The 17,357-nt window shown below is 38.6% G+C and overlaps 2 protein-coding genes across 7 annotated transcripts; both read right to left on the bottom strand.

Annotated features, from left to right (window-relative positions):
• Window positions 1-311: 311 nt before the first annotated feature.
• u2af2a (U2 small nuclear RNA auxiliary factor 2a) lies at window positions 312-10,185 on the bottom strand. 4 transcript variants are annotated; one of them, XM_028012510.1, is made up of 12 exons: window positions 9,606-9,654; window positions 8,321-8,462; window positions 6,616-6,651; window positions 6,238-6,341; window positions 5,777-5,928; window positions 5,554-5,670; window positions 5,315-5,471; window positions 5,119-5,198; window positions 4,838-4,960; window positions 4,670-4,756; window positions 2,959-3,207; window positions 312-2,209 (listed from the first exon to the last, which is right to left on the bottom strand). In XM_028012510.1, exons 1-12 carry the CDS (start codon window positions 9,652-9,654, stop codon window positions 2,075-2,077), a joined length of 1,431 nt encoding a protein of 476 aa, XP_027868311.1. In that variant the 3' UTR covers window positions 312-2,074. The 4 variants fall into 4 exon arrangements, with proteins under 4 accessions (XP_027868311.1, XP_027868312.1, XP_027868314.1 ...); XM_028012511.1 differs by having other exon boundaries at window positions 2,064-2,209; window positions 5,333-5,471; window positions 9,606-10,185; XM_028012513.1 differs by lacking the exon at window positions 6,616-6,651 and having other exon boundaries at window positions 2,064-2,209; window positions 9,606-10,185.
• A 1,153-nt stretch (window positions 10,186-11,338) lies between these two features.
• ccdc106a (coiled-coil domain containing 106a) lies at window positions 11,339-16,517 on the bottom strand. Of its 3 annotated transcripts, none has more exons than XM_028012453.1 (9): window positions 16,390-16,517; window positions 15,885-15,954; window positions 14,789-14,887; window positions 14,472-14,693; window positions 14,294-14,350; window positions 14,110-14,183; window positions 13,911-14,025; window positions 13,113-13,271; window positions 11,339-13,027 (listed from the first exon to the last, which is right to left on the bottom strand). In XM_028012453.1, the coding sequence occupies exons 2-9, from the start codon at window positions 15,952-15,954 to the stop codon at window positions 12,702-12,704; spliced, it is 1,122 nt and encodes a 373-aa protein (XP_027868254.1). In that variant the 5' UTR covers window positions 16,390-16,517; the 3' UTR covers window positions 11,339-12,701. The 3 variants fall into 3 exon arrangements, with proteins under 3 accessions (XP_027868254.1, XP_027868253.1, XP_027868252.1); XM_028012452.1 differs by adding an exon at window positions 16,076-16,115 and having other exon boundaries at window positions 13,911-14,183; window positions 16,390-16,511; XM_028012451.1 differs by having other exon boundaries at window positions 13,911-14,183.
• Between the last annotated feature and the right edge of the window lie 840 nt (window positions 16,518-17,357).

The raw sequence follows: 17,357 nt of genomic DNA, 5'->3' as shown, positions 1-17,357 counted from the left end.
AGGCATTTTTATCCTCAGTCCAGCTAAATAAAACTCCTATTGGAGCTGCAAATATTACATGACCTTATGGAAGAAAGGTCATGTAATATTTGTATTTTAAGAAAAATACTGAAAACCTAAAAAAAAATACAACCCATTAAATAAATATAAATTTTGCCAGCTGTGCCTGTGAAATAGCGCCATCACTTGGACATTACTGTTAAGTACAAGGTTGTTTCTAAATGATATCAACTGAATGAAGACTCCAGACCTTTCTAGTGTGGAGCCAACCATGAGGGTGCACGATAAAAGGCACAAAAAAAAGGCAGCAGTCATGTAAATTCAGCTTTTAATCAACATTTGGAAACAAACTGGACAAACAAAAGACTGCTTGTACAAACTAGATGCTGCTTTTTTTTATATAGGTTTAAATCATTTAAGAAATCACGTTTGTTTTTAGAAGAAAAAAAAAAAAGAAATCGACACAGACACAGAAGACTTTGAAAAAGTAAGGAGTAACATTTCAAAAGTGTTATTTCTGTCACACTCTTAAGCGACATCTCGCGGAGCCGCAAATATGAAATGAAAGTTTTATCATCAAGCCCGTACAGTGTGAAACGTGGTCCTTCGGGAATAAAAGTGAAAGGACTGGGGGAGTGAAAGAAGAGAGTTGGTCGGGGCATACAGCAGGTTGTCAACGTCCTGACTAAAGTAGAAACAAGCCTCATTCATCTCTACAGGGTCCAAATGTTATGGAACAGGCCAGTGTTGGCCAATAAATGTATTAATTTGATAAATCTGCTGACGGAAACATAAAACAGCTGAATTTGGTTTCATTCTACATGACAACATGAGTCGTGGGATTTTAGTCATGTGTTTATTTGGTCTTGTCAAAGGTGGTGAGATGTTGCACAAAAAAGTACTGGATCCAACACATTTAACATCCAAGAAGAAAACCGAGCTGTCCAGGGTACAAGATTGTGACACGTATGAAAGTACAGACATCACTGAAAGAGGGGCAAGCCAAATTTCTCTCCAAAGCCAACTGATTTAACAACGTGAAGGCTTGCTGGTAAAAGATGAGATGTATCCCCTCCTCCCTCACTGAATAGAAATCTGCTTTTCGTTTTATTCTGAATCAGGGTCAAAATATAAAGAGCTGTTCACAAAACAAAACCCGGGCATGAAAAGTTACAGGAAGAGAAAAAAAGAAAATGCAAATGGAATCATTGGAATTTTTCTTTCAGCAGTTTGTGTTACTTTGCAGACTGAATAGAAGGTGATATTACAGCTCGAATCAGAAAAGCTATGCACATATCAGAACGATTACAGCCGACAATCAGATAAGAGTCCAACCAGACGTAGGGGCAGCAGAGTGATCAAACGAAGGAACATGAAGAGATAACAGAAGTAAAACAAATTTCCTCTCCTACGCTGTTGACAAACAGGTGGACGTTGTTACGGCTACCGTGTATCTACATTAAATCAATTGAAAATGCCCTTCGTCTTCTGCTTCGTCTCCCTTTCACAAACACGTACTCCATACTTTTTTTCTCCTCTACTCTTTTCAATCAGAATTGTCTAGTCGTTCTGTACGGCAGCTCCTTTTGAATTTATTTAAAACAGGCTTTAAATACAAACCTTTAAAGTAAGGAGTTCCCCTCCCTCCCAACTTTCTCTCAAAGCTGACACTCAGGTCGGACAAAGTATAAAAAGAAAAAAAAAAACAGTAAACCCCGCCCCCTGGCCCTTTTTAATACACACATTTCTCAAAAATCCTCATGGCCTTCCCCACCCGCCCACCCAGCTACACAACTAGTACCCAAACCTTGCTCTGTTATGCATTCATTATAAACCCCGACCTTCATCCCTTACGATCACAAATATAGGTTTTAACAGCTGGACATGTCATGTAGATCTGAAACAATAAACTGGATATCAGAGAAGTCATTCGTCAAATGATTAAAAGTCAAAGATCTACCTGAAATGTTGCTCAACTGAATTACTCCCAGGGCTGGTCTGGAAACGGGCAATTTACATAACATTACCATCCCTTCCTCCCCCCTCCCCTCCAAGCTGTTACCCACCACCCCATCTACCAGAAGTCCCGGCGGTGATAAGCATCTGGATCGCAGTATTTTGTCACGACCACCCTGTTGGCAAACTTCCTTCCTGTCAGCCCCTGCATGGCCTTCTGGGAGTCAAAAACTGAAGTAAACTCCACAAAGATCTGGAAAAAGAGGGAAAAAAACACAAAACACTGAAGTCTGGTGATAGAACAGACCACGACTCGCCACAAATATTCATCTTTCTTGAGCTTTCTCATATTGTCATTCTACAGCTAAGCATTTTTAAAGTTGTGCATGAATATAAGGAGAAAGGGAAAAACTCTGACTTTTTTTAATAAACTCTTTGAGGCAAACATATGTTTCAGCCCTCTTTACTCTGATGCATGTAAATAAAGTCACCCCGTATCACAATAGAAATGTACAAAAGATGATAAATTAGTGATAAATTTGCCCTTACCCATAAAAGACGAAATAAAGCTAGTTAGCTATCAAGAGAATATTAGCAGCTGGTTACTGGAAGCCTGAACCGCCTCGAGTCACAGAACGCAATAGAGATGTGTGCAGGCGACTCAAATTAAGCCCAACAGAAAATTTCAGTGGAAAAAAAAAAAATCTACATAGAATATTCAAGATTAAATAGTTCTGTATTTAAGGCCAACTTGCATTTTTAAAGGAATCTTAGACATTTTATGCCCTTAATTTTAGATGCATGACTTTAAGACTTTTAAAGGATGTATGGACCCTGAAAATCAAATACATGCCACATCTTTCATGTTTGAAACATTCTGAGATCTTTTTCTCTCCACCTAGCACTATTTTGTGTTGATCCATCACGTAAAATCCAAACTAAATATCTGGTTGTAACGTGACTAAATGCAGAAATGTTCAAATCTGGATTTTGACCGCCTACCTTGCCGGTCCCGGGCACCTCCAGGCCGTCCACAGGGCGAGGTATCTCGATGCTCTTGACTTGGCCGTACTTGCTGCACTCCTCCCTCACGTCTTCCACAATCTCCTCATATTCTTCATCATCCAGGAGCTCCTCTGGGGCCACCATGTTCATCAGACACAGCACTTCAGTGGGCAGGCCGCCCATCTGAGTCACAGAGCTGTTCAGACCCGGTACCTGCAGCGTCACAGGCGTCTGGTTTATGGTTGTCTGGAAGAAGAAGAAAAAACCAGATTGCAAAAAGGTTACATTTATTTGGAATCAGATTGCTTTAAGCATGCAGAACGTCTACCACATCAACAACCAATGTGACATGTAATATTTACAGCCACCCCACCATATTGGCAGTCCTTCTGTTCTGCACTATAGGATAAACACAAGACATGTTCACTATTAAATGTCATTTAAAAACACTGTAGCTGAAAGGCAAGCGATGTACTATTCACTCACTTCCTCATTACTCCACTAGAACAAAAATCTGCATTTTAGGAGGTCAGGGGTGTGAGTTTCATGCATTGCCTAACAATGTTTATGAAAACTGCATGATTTAACTTGTAATCTGTTGGAAGAACCAACAAAATATTCCATGTTTATCATTTATAGCATATTTTGGATTTTTATTTTACTCTTTAGCAACATAATTTCCACAAACTAAGAGAAAAACTAATACCTGTGATGAAAACAAAACCAGGTCTGGAGGTAAAACACTGCAGTACATGCAATATTTAAAAGAAACAGTAGTGCATTCTTCCCTACTATTATGAACATCAGACAATAGAATTTTTCTTATTTTTTGAAAATGGCTAAACAAAAAACAATTTATCTTAAGCTTAATATGTGTAACTGAAATAATGTATTTTTCCCCCCCCCACCAAACCAATTCCAGTGTTAAACTGGATCAACAGCAGTCATCTGCTGGACCATAACACTGGTTTTATCATGGCATCAGCTCTGTTTCTGCAGTTTTATCAGTGGATTAGGTTAGGCTACAGAAAACATCAATATGTTAAAATGCTGTGAGAATCATGTTTGGTCTGCTTAATTTAAGGCCAAAAGAATAGAAACACAGAGGTTTAACCTTAAAATGTGAGATTAGCAGTGGAACAACACAAGCTGACTTATTAACCTGATGTTTGGTTTATTTGCCTGTTGCATAATGAATGTAGTCCAATACATACAGAGCTGCTTTTCTCCACATTTGTCATTTCCAAATGCATTTATAAATGCTGTTTGTAGCTCTGCATAGAAACACTGGTGGGCTTTTTCAACAGTGCACTGAAATGCATGACAGGACTGTAAAGAGCAGTCACACCAATAAAGGTATTTGAAACCGTTTATAAAAATAAATGGGTGACATGGCACATTCATTCTGACAAAAATTCAGAGTAAAACAAATGTAGATCAGAAGACCTTTAACAGTTTTACTCTTTAAAAAAATGCTCAAGCACTAATAGTGGCCCAAAAACTTTTGGTGGGATAAACACTTCGTTTCCATCTGAAAATACAAAACTTTACTGAAAAGAAAAGATTCCTTTACTGGGGAGAAAATAGACTCCCACTTTCACTTCCTTCCACTGTTAAAAGGAGACAAACTGGAGAAAACTTAACAGGAATGTGTCTGAGTTTAGCATCGAGGTTCCCACTATCCTGCTGCCAGCAGATGGAAACTCACCAGAGTGGCGTTCTTGGAGCCCACGCTGGCTCTCTGCACCAGGAGCTTCTTGTCTCCCAGCTGCATGCCGTTCAACCCGGCAATAGCCTGCAAAGATACCAAGAATTATTTACACCCTCCTGAAACAACCTCCACTGATGCACATTTTCCTCTGTTGTGATCCATTACCTGATCATTTAAGTTGACGTCAACATATTCACAGAAAGCGTATCCTTTAGACAGGCCTGTGGCGCTGTCTTTCACCAGATTAAAGGCCTTCAGCGGGCCAAATGATGTCAACAATTCTTTCACCTAGAAAAACACAAAGTTCTTACATTGAGTCATATTGCTTACAAATATATGATCTGTTAGAAATTAACCAAATGTAAGCTAACATTTCAAGGCCTGTGAACATTGAAAAGCATGTTAGATTATGGCTTGTATCCCAGCTTAAAGGCAAAAACACTGACCTGGTCATCATTCAGGTAGTTCGGCAAACCACCTATAAAGAGCTTGTGAGCCGAATCTGGCACCACTGTGGACACCACACCTGCATCATGTTCAAGGATGGAAGTAAAAACATCAAATCAGATGATTACAGGTCATGGCTATGTAGAGAATTTTATGAATATTAATGAAATGTGACAAGCAACTGAGGTTAAAAACCATTAATTGTCTGTGTACCCGGCACATAGACACTGGGGTTCTCGCTCATGCCAGGCAAGGGCTGGTAATCGTGCGGGCGGCGGATTTTCAGGCTCTGGCCTTGAAAGATGATGCCATCAAAGGCCATAGCCTGTGTTGTTTCATCCACCGAACGGAACTGCACAGAAAATAATGTAATCAAACACGAATTGATTTTTACATCGCAATCACAAACGATGGTCCCTGTAATACGTTCCTACCTCCAGGAAGGCAAAGTTCTTATCCTGGTTGATCTGTACTGCAAGCACAGGATTCCCAGGGGCCTGAGTCAGACCCCCCAAACGCATCTGAGCATTAAAAAAGTCCATCATAGATTCCTACATTGAAAGGAGGGAAAAGATCAGTAAATTTGTTCAAATTTTTCATAGTTTATTTAAAATGAAAATGTATTACCACAAAAATGCTTAATTAAGGAGTTTTCACCTCTGTGATGCCAAATGGGATGTTGCCCACATAGAGGCGGCGAGCCTGCCGGGTCATCTGACTGCCCACCACAGGCACCGGGGTGGGAGTAACAGCCAGGCCATCTGGGGTCATGGTGGGCAGCAGGGCCGTGGCTGGGATCTGTCCGGCCGCTGGGAGATAAAGAAAGAAAATATTTAAAAACCTAGACACTTTTTATACATCTCACCGTTTCATCAATGTTTGGTGAGTGATGGACAGATATGTGGACAGACAGATGGATGCCATGACTAGATAACAGGACAGGGAAGTATATCCTACTACTGTATTTTTCCACATTAACTAGATCTTAAAATACATAATAAATCTCCCCATTTGTCCAGACTGTGTAGGAACCCTGACATTACAGTCGTTCTTTATCAGGGAGGTAAGTTTAACTCTGATTATGATGTTCATCACAAATGGATGGAGGTAAATGATACCTTGCATGGCTTTGTACTGCATGGGAGTGATGTGTTCAAAACCCGGTGGAGGGACATCCCAGTACTTCTTCACCTTCTTCTTCTTCTCACGATGAGGAGAACGGCTGTTGAACAGAGTTACGGTGATGTTATTAAAATATTGAAATTCAACTAAACTTTCTGCATAAAAACCAAAAGACTAACAAAGCGGGCACTAGGTTGTATTTTCTGAAATATACAAAAACAACAACCTATTGACAATTTGCATCCATTAAAAAAATACAACACTGGACCCCCATCTCAGTTATGTGAATAAAACAGTACAAACTGTCTGAGCACAGACAATTGCAGTTGTTGCAACAATGCACAACCCAGCTTTGTGTTAGTTTGCTGTATTACCTTCCAGCTTTGTCTTGGGGGTAGCTGGATGGTGAGCTGAAATGACATTGGAAGGGATTGACATTTCTCTTAACATCAATTTAACTGTTTACATTGACACTTCAAAATAGCTGAGCCCTTTTTACCCTCACACTCACCAGATCTGGGCACTAGATTGCAGGATTTTAAAACACTCAGAGAAGTTAGCTGCTATTTTACATTAGAAAGTGTGTGATGCAGGTGTGTTTTTAAAGTGGCAGGCAACATATGTGTGATCTTTTCCCAGAGGTTGCATGCAAATCAAAATCCCACATATGTGGGAATAAAGAAAGCTTGTTGGCATTTGTTTGTCTGGACCCAACAAACAAATTCTTCCCCTGGTTCAGGTATTTAAACTATCAACTCATTCTCAATACAATACTCTAAAATATCTGTGTACAAGGTGGAATCAACAGGCAAACTTGATTCAGGATAATATAAAAAAAAAGAGAGAGTACACATTTAAACCGTCAATCTTCCCATTACTGTTAACATCTTGTTTCCGGCAGTCTGCTGAAGATATTAATGATCAACAAACAGATGTTTGTTTACAGAAGGGAATAAAGTCATTCAATCACCATTACAGTGATCGAAATCAGTCCATTTTTCCTTTATCAACCAAACATTTTTCAGCTGCTCAATAAATGAACCAAAGGTGAAAAACATTTTCTGTCTGTAAGCAAATCTGCAAAAAGCAGGCTCTTTGATGCATTTAATTTTGACTTTAGTAGAAATAAAACAGATAAATAGGTTGGAGTCACATACTTTGACACACAAATAAAAATAATCTTAATCTCTTGGGTTAAAATATTATTGATCAAAAAACCTGAAACATTTATTTTTTTTTTTAGAGCTAGTGGAATCGGATAAATTTTAGGGGGAAACTGGCAAATGGCATCAGCCACAAATCTGATGGCTGCATCTCCTTTTACAGCAGATGGGTCTGCTGCCTCTGGATAACAGGGGCTGTATAAGAACACTAGCATTTACATCTGTATGAAAAGATTCATGCTGACAGCTAATATTTTTAACCTGAACAGCTCAGTAATTTAAACTGTGCAATATTTTCAGGAGAACTTAGTTTAAATGTTCTAGTTACAGATTAAATCCTTAGTGGTTCTAAGAGTCTCAATATTTTCAAGTAATACTCAAAAACAAAGATATACGTTGTTTCTTTGTGTATTGAAAGCCCAAGTACCATACCAAGTATGCTTGGTGCACAAAACTAAGGATCAGGAGCAAAGGGCTTGGGAAAGTAATCATAAGTATAATAGTGGTCCCATCAGTTAATTAATACACCTTTTTTTTTTTTTTTTTTACCCCTCCAGGGGATTTTTTTGTGGGCTCTAGTGTCCCTTAAATGAATATACGCAAGTAGGCTGACAGGAAGTGGGAAGGTGAGGGGGGAAGACATGCGGCAAATGTCGCCGGGTCCGGGAGTCGAACCCTCGCCGGCCGCGTCGAGGACTCAAGGCCTCCAAACGTGGGTCGCGACGCCACCACAGCACGCCCAATAATACACCTTTTAATATTTCTAGATCAAATTAAAAGCCAGGAATGTGCAGCTGCATAACTTAAATTGCTTGGTTTGGTCAAGTGAATCAAACCTCACAGCAGTTCAGCTGCAGAGTTCATAAGCTGACAGAAGTTCATCAGTTTGTTGACGTTGCTGAACGTCCATACTAACCTGCGCCTGTGTCTTCGCTCCTTACTGTCTCCACGGCGGTCCCTGCTGCGTCTGTCCCTGTCTCTGCTTCTCCGTTTCCTCTCTCTGCTGCGGCTGCGGGACGAGGAGCGGCGGTGGTGGCGGTTCTCTTTGTCCCTTTCCGCTGTGGAAATAAAAAGCTTGTAAACCAATAGAACCGCTTTATATTTTTGGAAAAGGATATAAAGTTAACTTTGTAAAGTAAAACTATACCCTCCAGTATTTTAACTCACCTCTGATGAATACTAAAGAGAAAACAGACCTAGAATCAATATCTGCCATTTACTCATGGCTGAATGTTTTTTTTTCTTGCGCTGCTTTTTTGTCACTGCTGTACAACTTCTTCTTATTATTGCTTATGTTAAGTGTGTGCTTCCATTTACCTCTCCTGCGGCTACACTTATGTTCACCCACTGAGGGATAAATAAAAGTATATTAGTTATTTGAGGTGCTGCCATTTTGCTGTTGCATTACTTGTTTAAACCAGAACATAATTTGGTTTTAATGAGACTCTTTAGACCAAGAAACCACTCCTTCATTTATTTTCCAACCTAATAAATAGAAGTGTTTGCAAAATATTCTACAACCCTTTCAAGTAGAATTGTTTTGAAATAAAACTCTTGAAACTTTGCTAATATGCTTACTAAAAATCTAAACTCCTGGAGTGATGGCGCAAAAAGTTGAAAGATGTAATTTTAACATAAAGCAATATAAAACCTACAGCGCTACCTAAATATGTACAGTTTTGCCATTTGAATAAACATGCAATTAAATTTTTTCATACTTAATCAGATATAGAAAATTACAAAAATATATATTTAAACTTATAGACCCTGGGAGTAGCTTGCTTTAGGCCTGATGTTAAAGGCGTGGTCAGCAAAATTTTTAAATGCAATGTTGACATGTTGATAGCGGTAGATAAAAAGTAAGTGGCACATAAATATTCACTGTACACTACGCAGCTGAAGGGGATGGATGCCAGGCATTAGGAAACCCACGTTGTACATGAAAGATTTACAAAGTACCGCTGTCCAGTTTTCAATAAGCTCATTGTTTTATATAACCTACAGTGAACTACCCTAGTTAATTTGAGAACAATGGTGCAGCGACATCACACTTGAGGGGTTTTGAGACTGTATGACAGTAAGGAGCCTCTCAGCGTTCCTGTAAATAGACACATCCACGATTGGATAAAATGATGGCGGCGGTTTAAATCTGACCCATAAACCTGTCGTTTTTGTTATTGTTGTGCGGCTAATTTATTTACCTTGCTTGTTTTCAGACAACTGTCTCTCAAACTCGTCGTAGTCCGACATCTCTGGGTGGAAGCTTGTTACGCTCTCTGGGACTGCGTTGTTCAGTCGGCGGTGGCTAGCTTCAGCTAGCAACAAAGTGAGCTACACTTTTAAACACAAGCGGTTAGCTTGAAATAGCTTCGACGAATTAGCTTTGACGAGCGGGTAATTTCACGACGGGTTTACCAAAATTGAATGACCAACACACGCATAAAACGTAGTGGCGTGTATTTTACAACGTAACCGACATGAATGATTGAGAAAGGAAAACGTGCTCGTTAGCCTGCTAACGTTAGCCGACTAGCTTGTAGCAAAGTCCAGAAGAATAGGCCTGCTGCAACACACACCACGGACGAATGAATGAGACACTTTCCCGAGCTAGATGCAAGTCCTAAAGAGTCACAGACCTACAAATTGAAGTTATTTGACTTTGTAAGCCAGAAATTAGCGCCTTCGGAAGTTTAAACGTTATACAAAACAATAAAGGTTTCGCTATGCCCGCTTTTTCTGCTCCGTCTCCCAGGTAGCCCCTGACATCGGAAGTTGATGACTGTGGGGTTTCCGCTCATCCAGATTACCAGTAGTAATCGAGTCAGAATAAAAGCGAAGATTAAACTCGTCTTCTAACTGTTCATTCTCTAAAGAGAAAGTGATACAAGTAGATATAAGTAGAAATAACTCACAATTGTCAGCTAACGTATATCTTTATATGAAAAAGAAACATGGTTAGTCTGGAATACTTCACAATCCTGCGTGCATTTATGAATGAAAACAATAATCAGCAACATCCGAGGGTTGTTGTGATACTCAAACGTTGCTCAGTTAGCCCAGTGTTTGCTAATGTATCCCTCACCCACCATTACACCACCACCCCAGCCTGAACCACTGATCTAGTGGATGAATTAATTCGTGCTTTCAGCTCCTAAGAAATTCAAAATGTTTTATATGATGAAGACATTAAGCAACAGACAAGACACAGCATTGCAATAGAACAATATCTAATTAGCCTTGATTTAACGGAACTAAGTGTTTCAGTGTTTTTGTAGTTTTCTATGAGTTTGTTCCAGATTAAAGGAACATAAACTGCTGCTTCTCCATGTCTGGTTCTGATTCTGGCGATACAGAGTAGACTAGAATCAGAAGGCTTCAGTGGTCTGGAAGATTGATGGATCTTAAAGTATTTTGGTGCTAACCTATTCAGTGTTTTATAAACCCGCAAAAGTATTTATTCACTGAGATATAGAGAGCCAGTATAACGACTTTAGAACTGGGGTGATGCGCTTTATTTTCCTAGTTTTAGTGAGAATGTGTTTTGGATCAGCTGCAGCTGTCTGATTGTTTTGTTTTTTTAGGTAAACCCGTAAAGACACTGTTGCAGTAATCAATTCAACTAAAGATAAACACATGAATGAGTTTCTCTAGATCTTGTAGGGACAGTAGTCATTTAATCCTAGGAAATGTTCTTAAGGTAATAGAAGGCTGACTTGGTAATGTCTTTATGTGTCTCTTAAGGTTCAGGCATGAGTTCATCACCGACATCCAAGTTTCAGACACAATCAGTATTTTCTAACTGGAATAACTGAAGCATTTCTCTTCCATCATGAGTAAGACTAAAAACATGAACAGAAGGTCAGAGCAAATCACTTTGTTTCAAACATCAAACACAGTTAATGGCATAAACACCGTAATGAAAATGAGAAATCAGTGAGGGAAAAACAAAGTTTATTTCACTTCTATTAACACAATTTCTTAATGAATCATCAGCACTCATCGGAGAGATTTGTTCTTGAAGGTTAGAGAATAAAATGTTGCATTTTTATACGAATTCAAATGCTTTACTGTCATTTGACTCATGCTGCAAGTAGAAACTGTTCCAGGTGGAAATGTGTGAACTGGCAGGAATCTCAGTTAACTTTGCAGCTCCCTTATTGCTCTTGAACTGTTTACTCATGGACTCATGGTTACACAATATTATTCTGCTGTAGAACAAAATCCAAAATAATTGCCTTCACTGCCAAAATAGTTGCATTTCATAGCAAATTACAATCAGCTCCCTTCAAATTTGAAGACCGCACAACAGATCACAAACGCTCTTTTTACATGCACACGTTGTGGAGAACAGTTCCTCTGTTTCTGCTGATGATTTTTAGCTGTTTTCACAATTTTTTTTTTTTACAAGTAACCGAAACCTACACAGTATTACAAAAAATCTATAGTGTTATGTAGTGAAATTGCTCAGATCCACAATATATAAAACTTCACAATACAATACAAGATTCCTAATATCAGAAGCGTAGGAGGTTACATTTATAGCAACATAGTAGAAGTCATATACAAAAGTTGCTTAGAGTCCTTTGAAGAAAGAAAGAAATGCAGCATTAAAACTAGGCAGAGGTGCAACTGGTGTTCCCATTAGTAAGAATAAATAAAAACGACCAACATTTCTGAGACAAAATGCTATGTTAGGTATAAAACCAGTGAGTTATTGATTGATATATGGTGCCCTGGCGCCAAAGGTTCGAGACCTAACCTATCCTTTCATACCTACGTCTTTTTCTAATTGTCATTTAATGATTGTTCTCCTTGTTTTTAAATATGGAGGTCTGCAGCAAAATATGGAGCTTTTCTAAATGTGGATCATATAAAAATGCATTAAGGCAAATAAAAATGACACTAAATATAGCCACAGTAAAAATAAAGCAATGAAAAGTACGGTATCCTGAAATGGTCATAATTTGTTCAAAGTATTCCAAAAATGAGTCAAAACTTAAAATAAAAATTAAAAATACACTGGAAGTTTATACCCTTATGGGATTGTGTCAAAGCAGAATACAAATAAAGTTATATAAATTTGGATATTTAACAAGCTGCAGTCATCTACAGTAGTGTTTGGACTCCTGCCCTCCAGCAGATCCACGTCAGGATAAAAAAATGTCTTTGCAAAGCATAAATGAAGAACAAATGACTAAAGAACTACCATAATTACAGTCCTCTGTGATTGCAGAAACAATTATTTTCATTTCAAAAGAATCCCCTTGTCTCTACCTCCACAATAGAACTGACATTAATCAGCTCATCTCGTGCCTGAATCGGTACGAGATGGGCAGCAGGAGGTTATTTTTCTTCAACGCCTGCACTCTGCTGAGCGTCTCTTCGTCCAGGGCGAGGTAGCAGCGTCGGGCGTAATCCAGCAGCTTCTCCTTGGAGGAGTCAAACTCTCCCACTTCGGCCACTTTCTCGGGGGCCACGAGATGCAGCTCAGCAATGGGTGTGGTGGAGGCCACGGTGTTGCGGTCAACACCATGGATTTGGAAGGCCTTGGTCATGTTTTTGAGGCGCTGGTACGTAAGGAGAATCTTCTTATAGCGAAAAAGCACTCCTGCAGCGTCTTTCACTGACGAAGAGAAAAGCAGAGCAGAGTTAGCTGCAGCCTGAATGACACTGAAATTCGGAGTCTTTTTTCAGGATCTCTGCGTCACCTCTCTGTCGCTCTCGTGGCGCTCGGAGGACTCGTCTCCTCTTTAACTGCTGCCTGTTGGTGCTAATTGCCTCTGACATTACATCATCCCCTTCGTCCTCCTCGATGAAGCCATCCTCCTCCAAGAACTCATCCGATTCTCCCAGCAGTGAGAGCGAATCTGTAAGGGCGAAAAATAATTTGCTTCACAAAACCCAGTAGGCAAAGGACACGTGTGACCGACTGACTTCATTAAAGTAACACTATAATACAATGGATGCTGTTAAATCGCCTCAGTGATATTAGGCTGAGTGATGCGGCTTTGGGATTGCTTTAAGACAGAACAGTGTTTGCAGGATATAATCACATTTTTCTGAAGATATTAAGAAGTAATATACATAAGTATGGTTTGATTTTACAGATTTTTTTCTGCTTTTTCAGGCTTCTAAAGGAGCAAAATCTATAAATGCTTAATACTTGCAGGTGTTTGCAATTTATGTTTAAATTACTTGCTTTTGGCTTGATTTGCTCCATTACTCCTAGTGTAAACATTTTACCTATCAGTATTTATATTACTGACTGAATTTTCAAACTGACTGTCAGTGAAGAGCAGTATTGCTTTTCTTAAACTAACTTTTTTTTAATCTTTATCATATTACTCTGACTTCTTTTATTTTATTTATTTGTGTTAATGTTAACATAACACTTGTATCTTGTAACTTTCCAGTGGAAGTCTCCAAGGTGACAAAAAAGAGATACTGGTCTGTAAGATCGTTCTCATTAAATCAAATAAGTAGATACATGATTTAATTTGCATTACCTGGGCCATTGCGTCCACTCAGTTGGTTTAAGGATGATCTTGCAGCATTGCTGTGTTTGCTGTTGCTTCCACTGCCTGTTGAACTTGCCTGTTGACTGTGGCCTTGCAAAAGGGCCTGCGATTGTGTTGTGTTGTACAAAGCATTCATATTAGAGAGCTGAGAGGACATTGGATTAGAGATGTGGTTTTTGGAAGGCACCATAGTGGGAGGACATGGCCTTCGCTGGACAAACTGGCGCTGAGGGAAATGCTGTTGGTCTGCCTTCTGCTGTTCTATAAAAAAAAAAATTACAAAGTGGATTGCGACTTAGAGATCATCAAAATTTAATAAATAAACAAACAGCCCCACAAGCTGGAATCAAAAAGCATAAGTGAATTTTTACCAGCAGGACGGTCTTCCTCTCTTCTTGCCCTCCAGTTGAATCGTCTAGATTCATATCCTGATTTAAGCAAAACACAAAAAGGGACATTTTTATTTTTATTTTAAAAACCGCTTCAACAACGTTTCAACATTAATCTTATTATTGATAGTGTTTTCAGACGGCGAGAGTCTTTCCTCACCGTTACTGTACTGACTCTGACCCTGTTCCGGTCCCTGGCTCTTCGTGGAAAAGATGAAGCGGTCCAGCTGGCACCGCAGGAAGTCCCGCTCCTCCTCCAGATCCTCAATTCTTTTCTGCAGCCACGAGTTTTTCTCCACAGAGATCTGGAGCTGGGTCCGCAGGTTGTTGATCACCATGTATGAGTTGCTGACTGTAGGTGGGCCTGCACTCGAGGCTGGTTCTGAGGATGACAAGAACAGCTCCAGTGTTCACAGGTGCTGCACCACAAAATAATAACTGTGATAGCAATTACTTTATACACTGTGTGACATTTACCGTCAAAGTTCTGATCGCTCTGGTTGAAGAATCCCTGCTGCTCAAAGTTGTTTTCTTCAAAGGGAATGGTAATTTCATAAGTGTCCTCACTTTTTGGAGCTGAAAAAAGGCAAAATCATCAAATATCTCATGATCTAAAGCAGAATAATCACATTTACTTGAAGCAATTAACTACAAGGTTGCAATCTGAAGCAAATTGTTGCCAATTTCCCTCACCTCCCTTGAGCTAAGGTGTTTTGGAGAATCAGTTGCTGATTTAGAGTTGCTTTTTAGTACAATATATATACAATTAGTTTTCCTAATACTTTAATACGTCCATGGTTAAAGACTAATCAAGAGGTATATTTCGCAACTCTACAGTGACTTCTTTTGAAATGCTAAGCTGTAAAATAATCAAATAGGAGTTTGCTGACCCAGCTACAACAGATGTATGAATAACGTGCAAGTCCAAGGAAAACTGGGTTATGCTGGAGGCATCCTTGTACTCTGCGAGTCTCTTAGAGACCTTTATGGTATGAAAAGCAGCAGTTGGAGATCTTCAAAGACTTTTTGTTCTAATCTTTTTTGCTGAAGGGTTAGAAATTCTCAACCAGAAATTCTTTCTTCATGCATTTCAAAAGAAACCTAAATAAAACCAGTCCCGTGCATAACCAATTGCTTCTTTTATCAGCAACAGATATCAATGCACAAAGAGCAGAAAGTGACCGTGTCCAGAAGAATACAAAACTACTTAGATAATTCCACAGTCTAGTTCTTCACTAATTTTGTCTAGTTGCTAGAAGTGCGTGGGTTTTGTTCCAGTGGGTTTTTAGTTCATTTGTGATTATTATGTTATTTCTACTCATTGTCGACTTATTGTAATAAATGTTCTTGATGTCTTTATTAAACCATTAATATTTCCTCTATTTACTATCTTTGTGATGTTATGCAAGTGTGCAATGTGCAATTTTAAAATCAGACAAAAAAAGATCACAAGTGAGGGAGAAATGTTCAAAATTAGGACAATTTGTTTATACTGGGGTACGTATTACTGGAAACGTTTTTCTGCTCCTTCCAATAATAACAGAGATTTAGATACTGACAACTAAGACCTTACTCTGCAGGTGAAAAGAGCCTACATGGCTCTTTGATGTGGAAGCTCCATCACTCCTGTTACCGTCCTCCATCTGCCACAGACAAAAGTTAAGTGAACCAAAATGAATGTTATCAAGACATAAATACACGTGCAGAAAATTGGAAGCTTAATTCTTCATTAAGCTATTAATAATAGAGACAATATTTCTAAACCTCTGTTCACCGAGGAACCTTCACTTGTGTCTTTTTTGGTCTAGATGGACAAAAAAAAGGACAAAAAACAGAGCTAATTATATTCGATTAAACAAAAATAATTTCACACGGATTAAATGTTTGGGAAATATATGTCTTAAGCGTCTTGAAGAAAGTAGTTAGCTCAAAACAAGGTTAGCCTGTTAGCCCAGAAAATGTAGCCAGACTATAATCACCATTTTGTTTTTTATGCACAATAAGTACTTTAATTCCGTCATTCTTGCTCTAATAAAATCTCTCTGCTTTAAATATATACCGTAGAAACTGGTACGTACCACTTTAGGATTAGTTATAACTTAGTGGTGCATATGTAATAAGCCGTTATTACTCAGTCATATCGCCATTTCAGCGGTTCGTCTGCTAGCTAACAAGCTAACAATAACAATTACAGCATTTTTTTTAAGAACGAGTGACGTCATTTCCGGCTGTTGACTGACGGTTTATATGCCAGTGAGAAAACATTTACAAAAGGTTTTATGTAGTGAGCATTCACATATTTGGATTTAGTTTATACTGAAAGATAAGCCGATAAAAAAAGGAAACGAGATGAATCACAAGTTATATTTCTTTGACTAAATGTTGCTTAAAAGCAACAACGCTGAAGTTAGAATCAGATTTGTAGATTCCGAGTATGTCCTTCAGTAAAGGGCTATTTCACTCTAAAAATAAAAATCTTACCTTTAGCTTGATATACAGCAGATCGAAATCTAAAGATTCAGGACGGTTAAACACGAACCAAGTGATTTTATGGTCATTACTGTTTGACGTTTTATGAATTGTAAAAGTCATTCAACTTGTGAAAACAAAAAAATAATAATTCAAGTGTCAATTTTTTTTTTTTGCTTTTAACTTTACCTCTTAAAATAAGTCCAGTTCAAACACGCGTTCTTTCGTTTGAAAATACAACTTATTAAAATTTGGCTTGATTTATTTGTTTTAATTTTTATAATAATAAAGACATCACTTCACAGAAAAATAGAAGCAACAACCAGAAATTCCATAATTTCTTGTTTTCTGACTACATTTCAGTACTAAGATTGATTCACCAAGTTATGTCATTGATTATAGATGAGTGTTTGCGATACATTGTTTATATTTAATATTTTCATGTCCACCTTTATTTGTCTTATGGTGAAAGAACGAACATATATAGGACAACAACTTTGAGGTGTATGAAACTGCACCTCTTACGGCCTCTATCGAAGTTAGTCATGCGGTCATGAAATTCAGCGGAATAACCCTT

Source organism: Xiphophorus couchianus, chromosome 3, assembly GCF_001444195.1.
Source record: "Xiphophorus couchianus chromosome 3, X_couchianus-1.0, whole genome shotgun sequence".
NCBI classification, from domain to species: Eukaryota; Metazoa; Chordata; class Actinopteri; order Cyprinodontiformes; family Poeciliidae; genus Xiphophorus; species Xiphophorus couchianus.
This window is presented reverse-complemented; position numbering and strand designations above follow the sequence as displayed.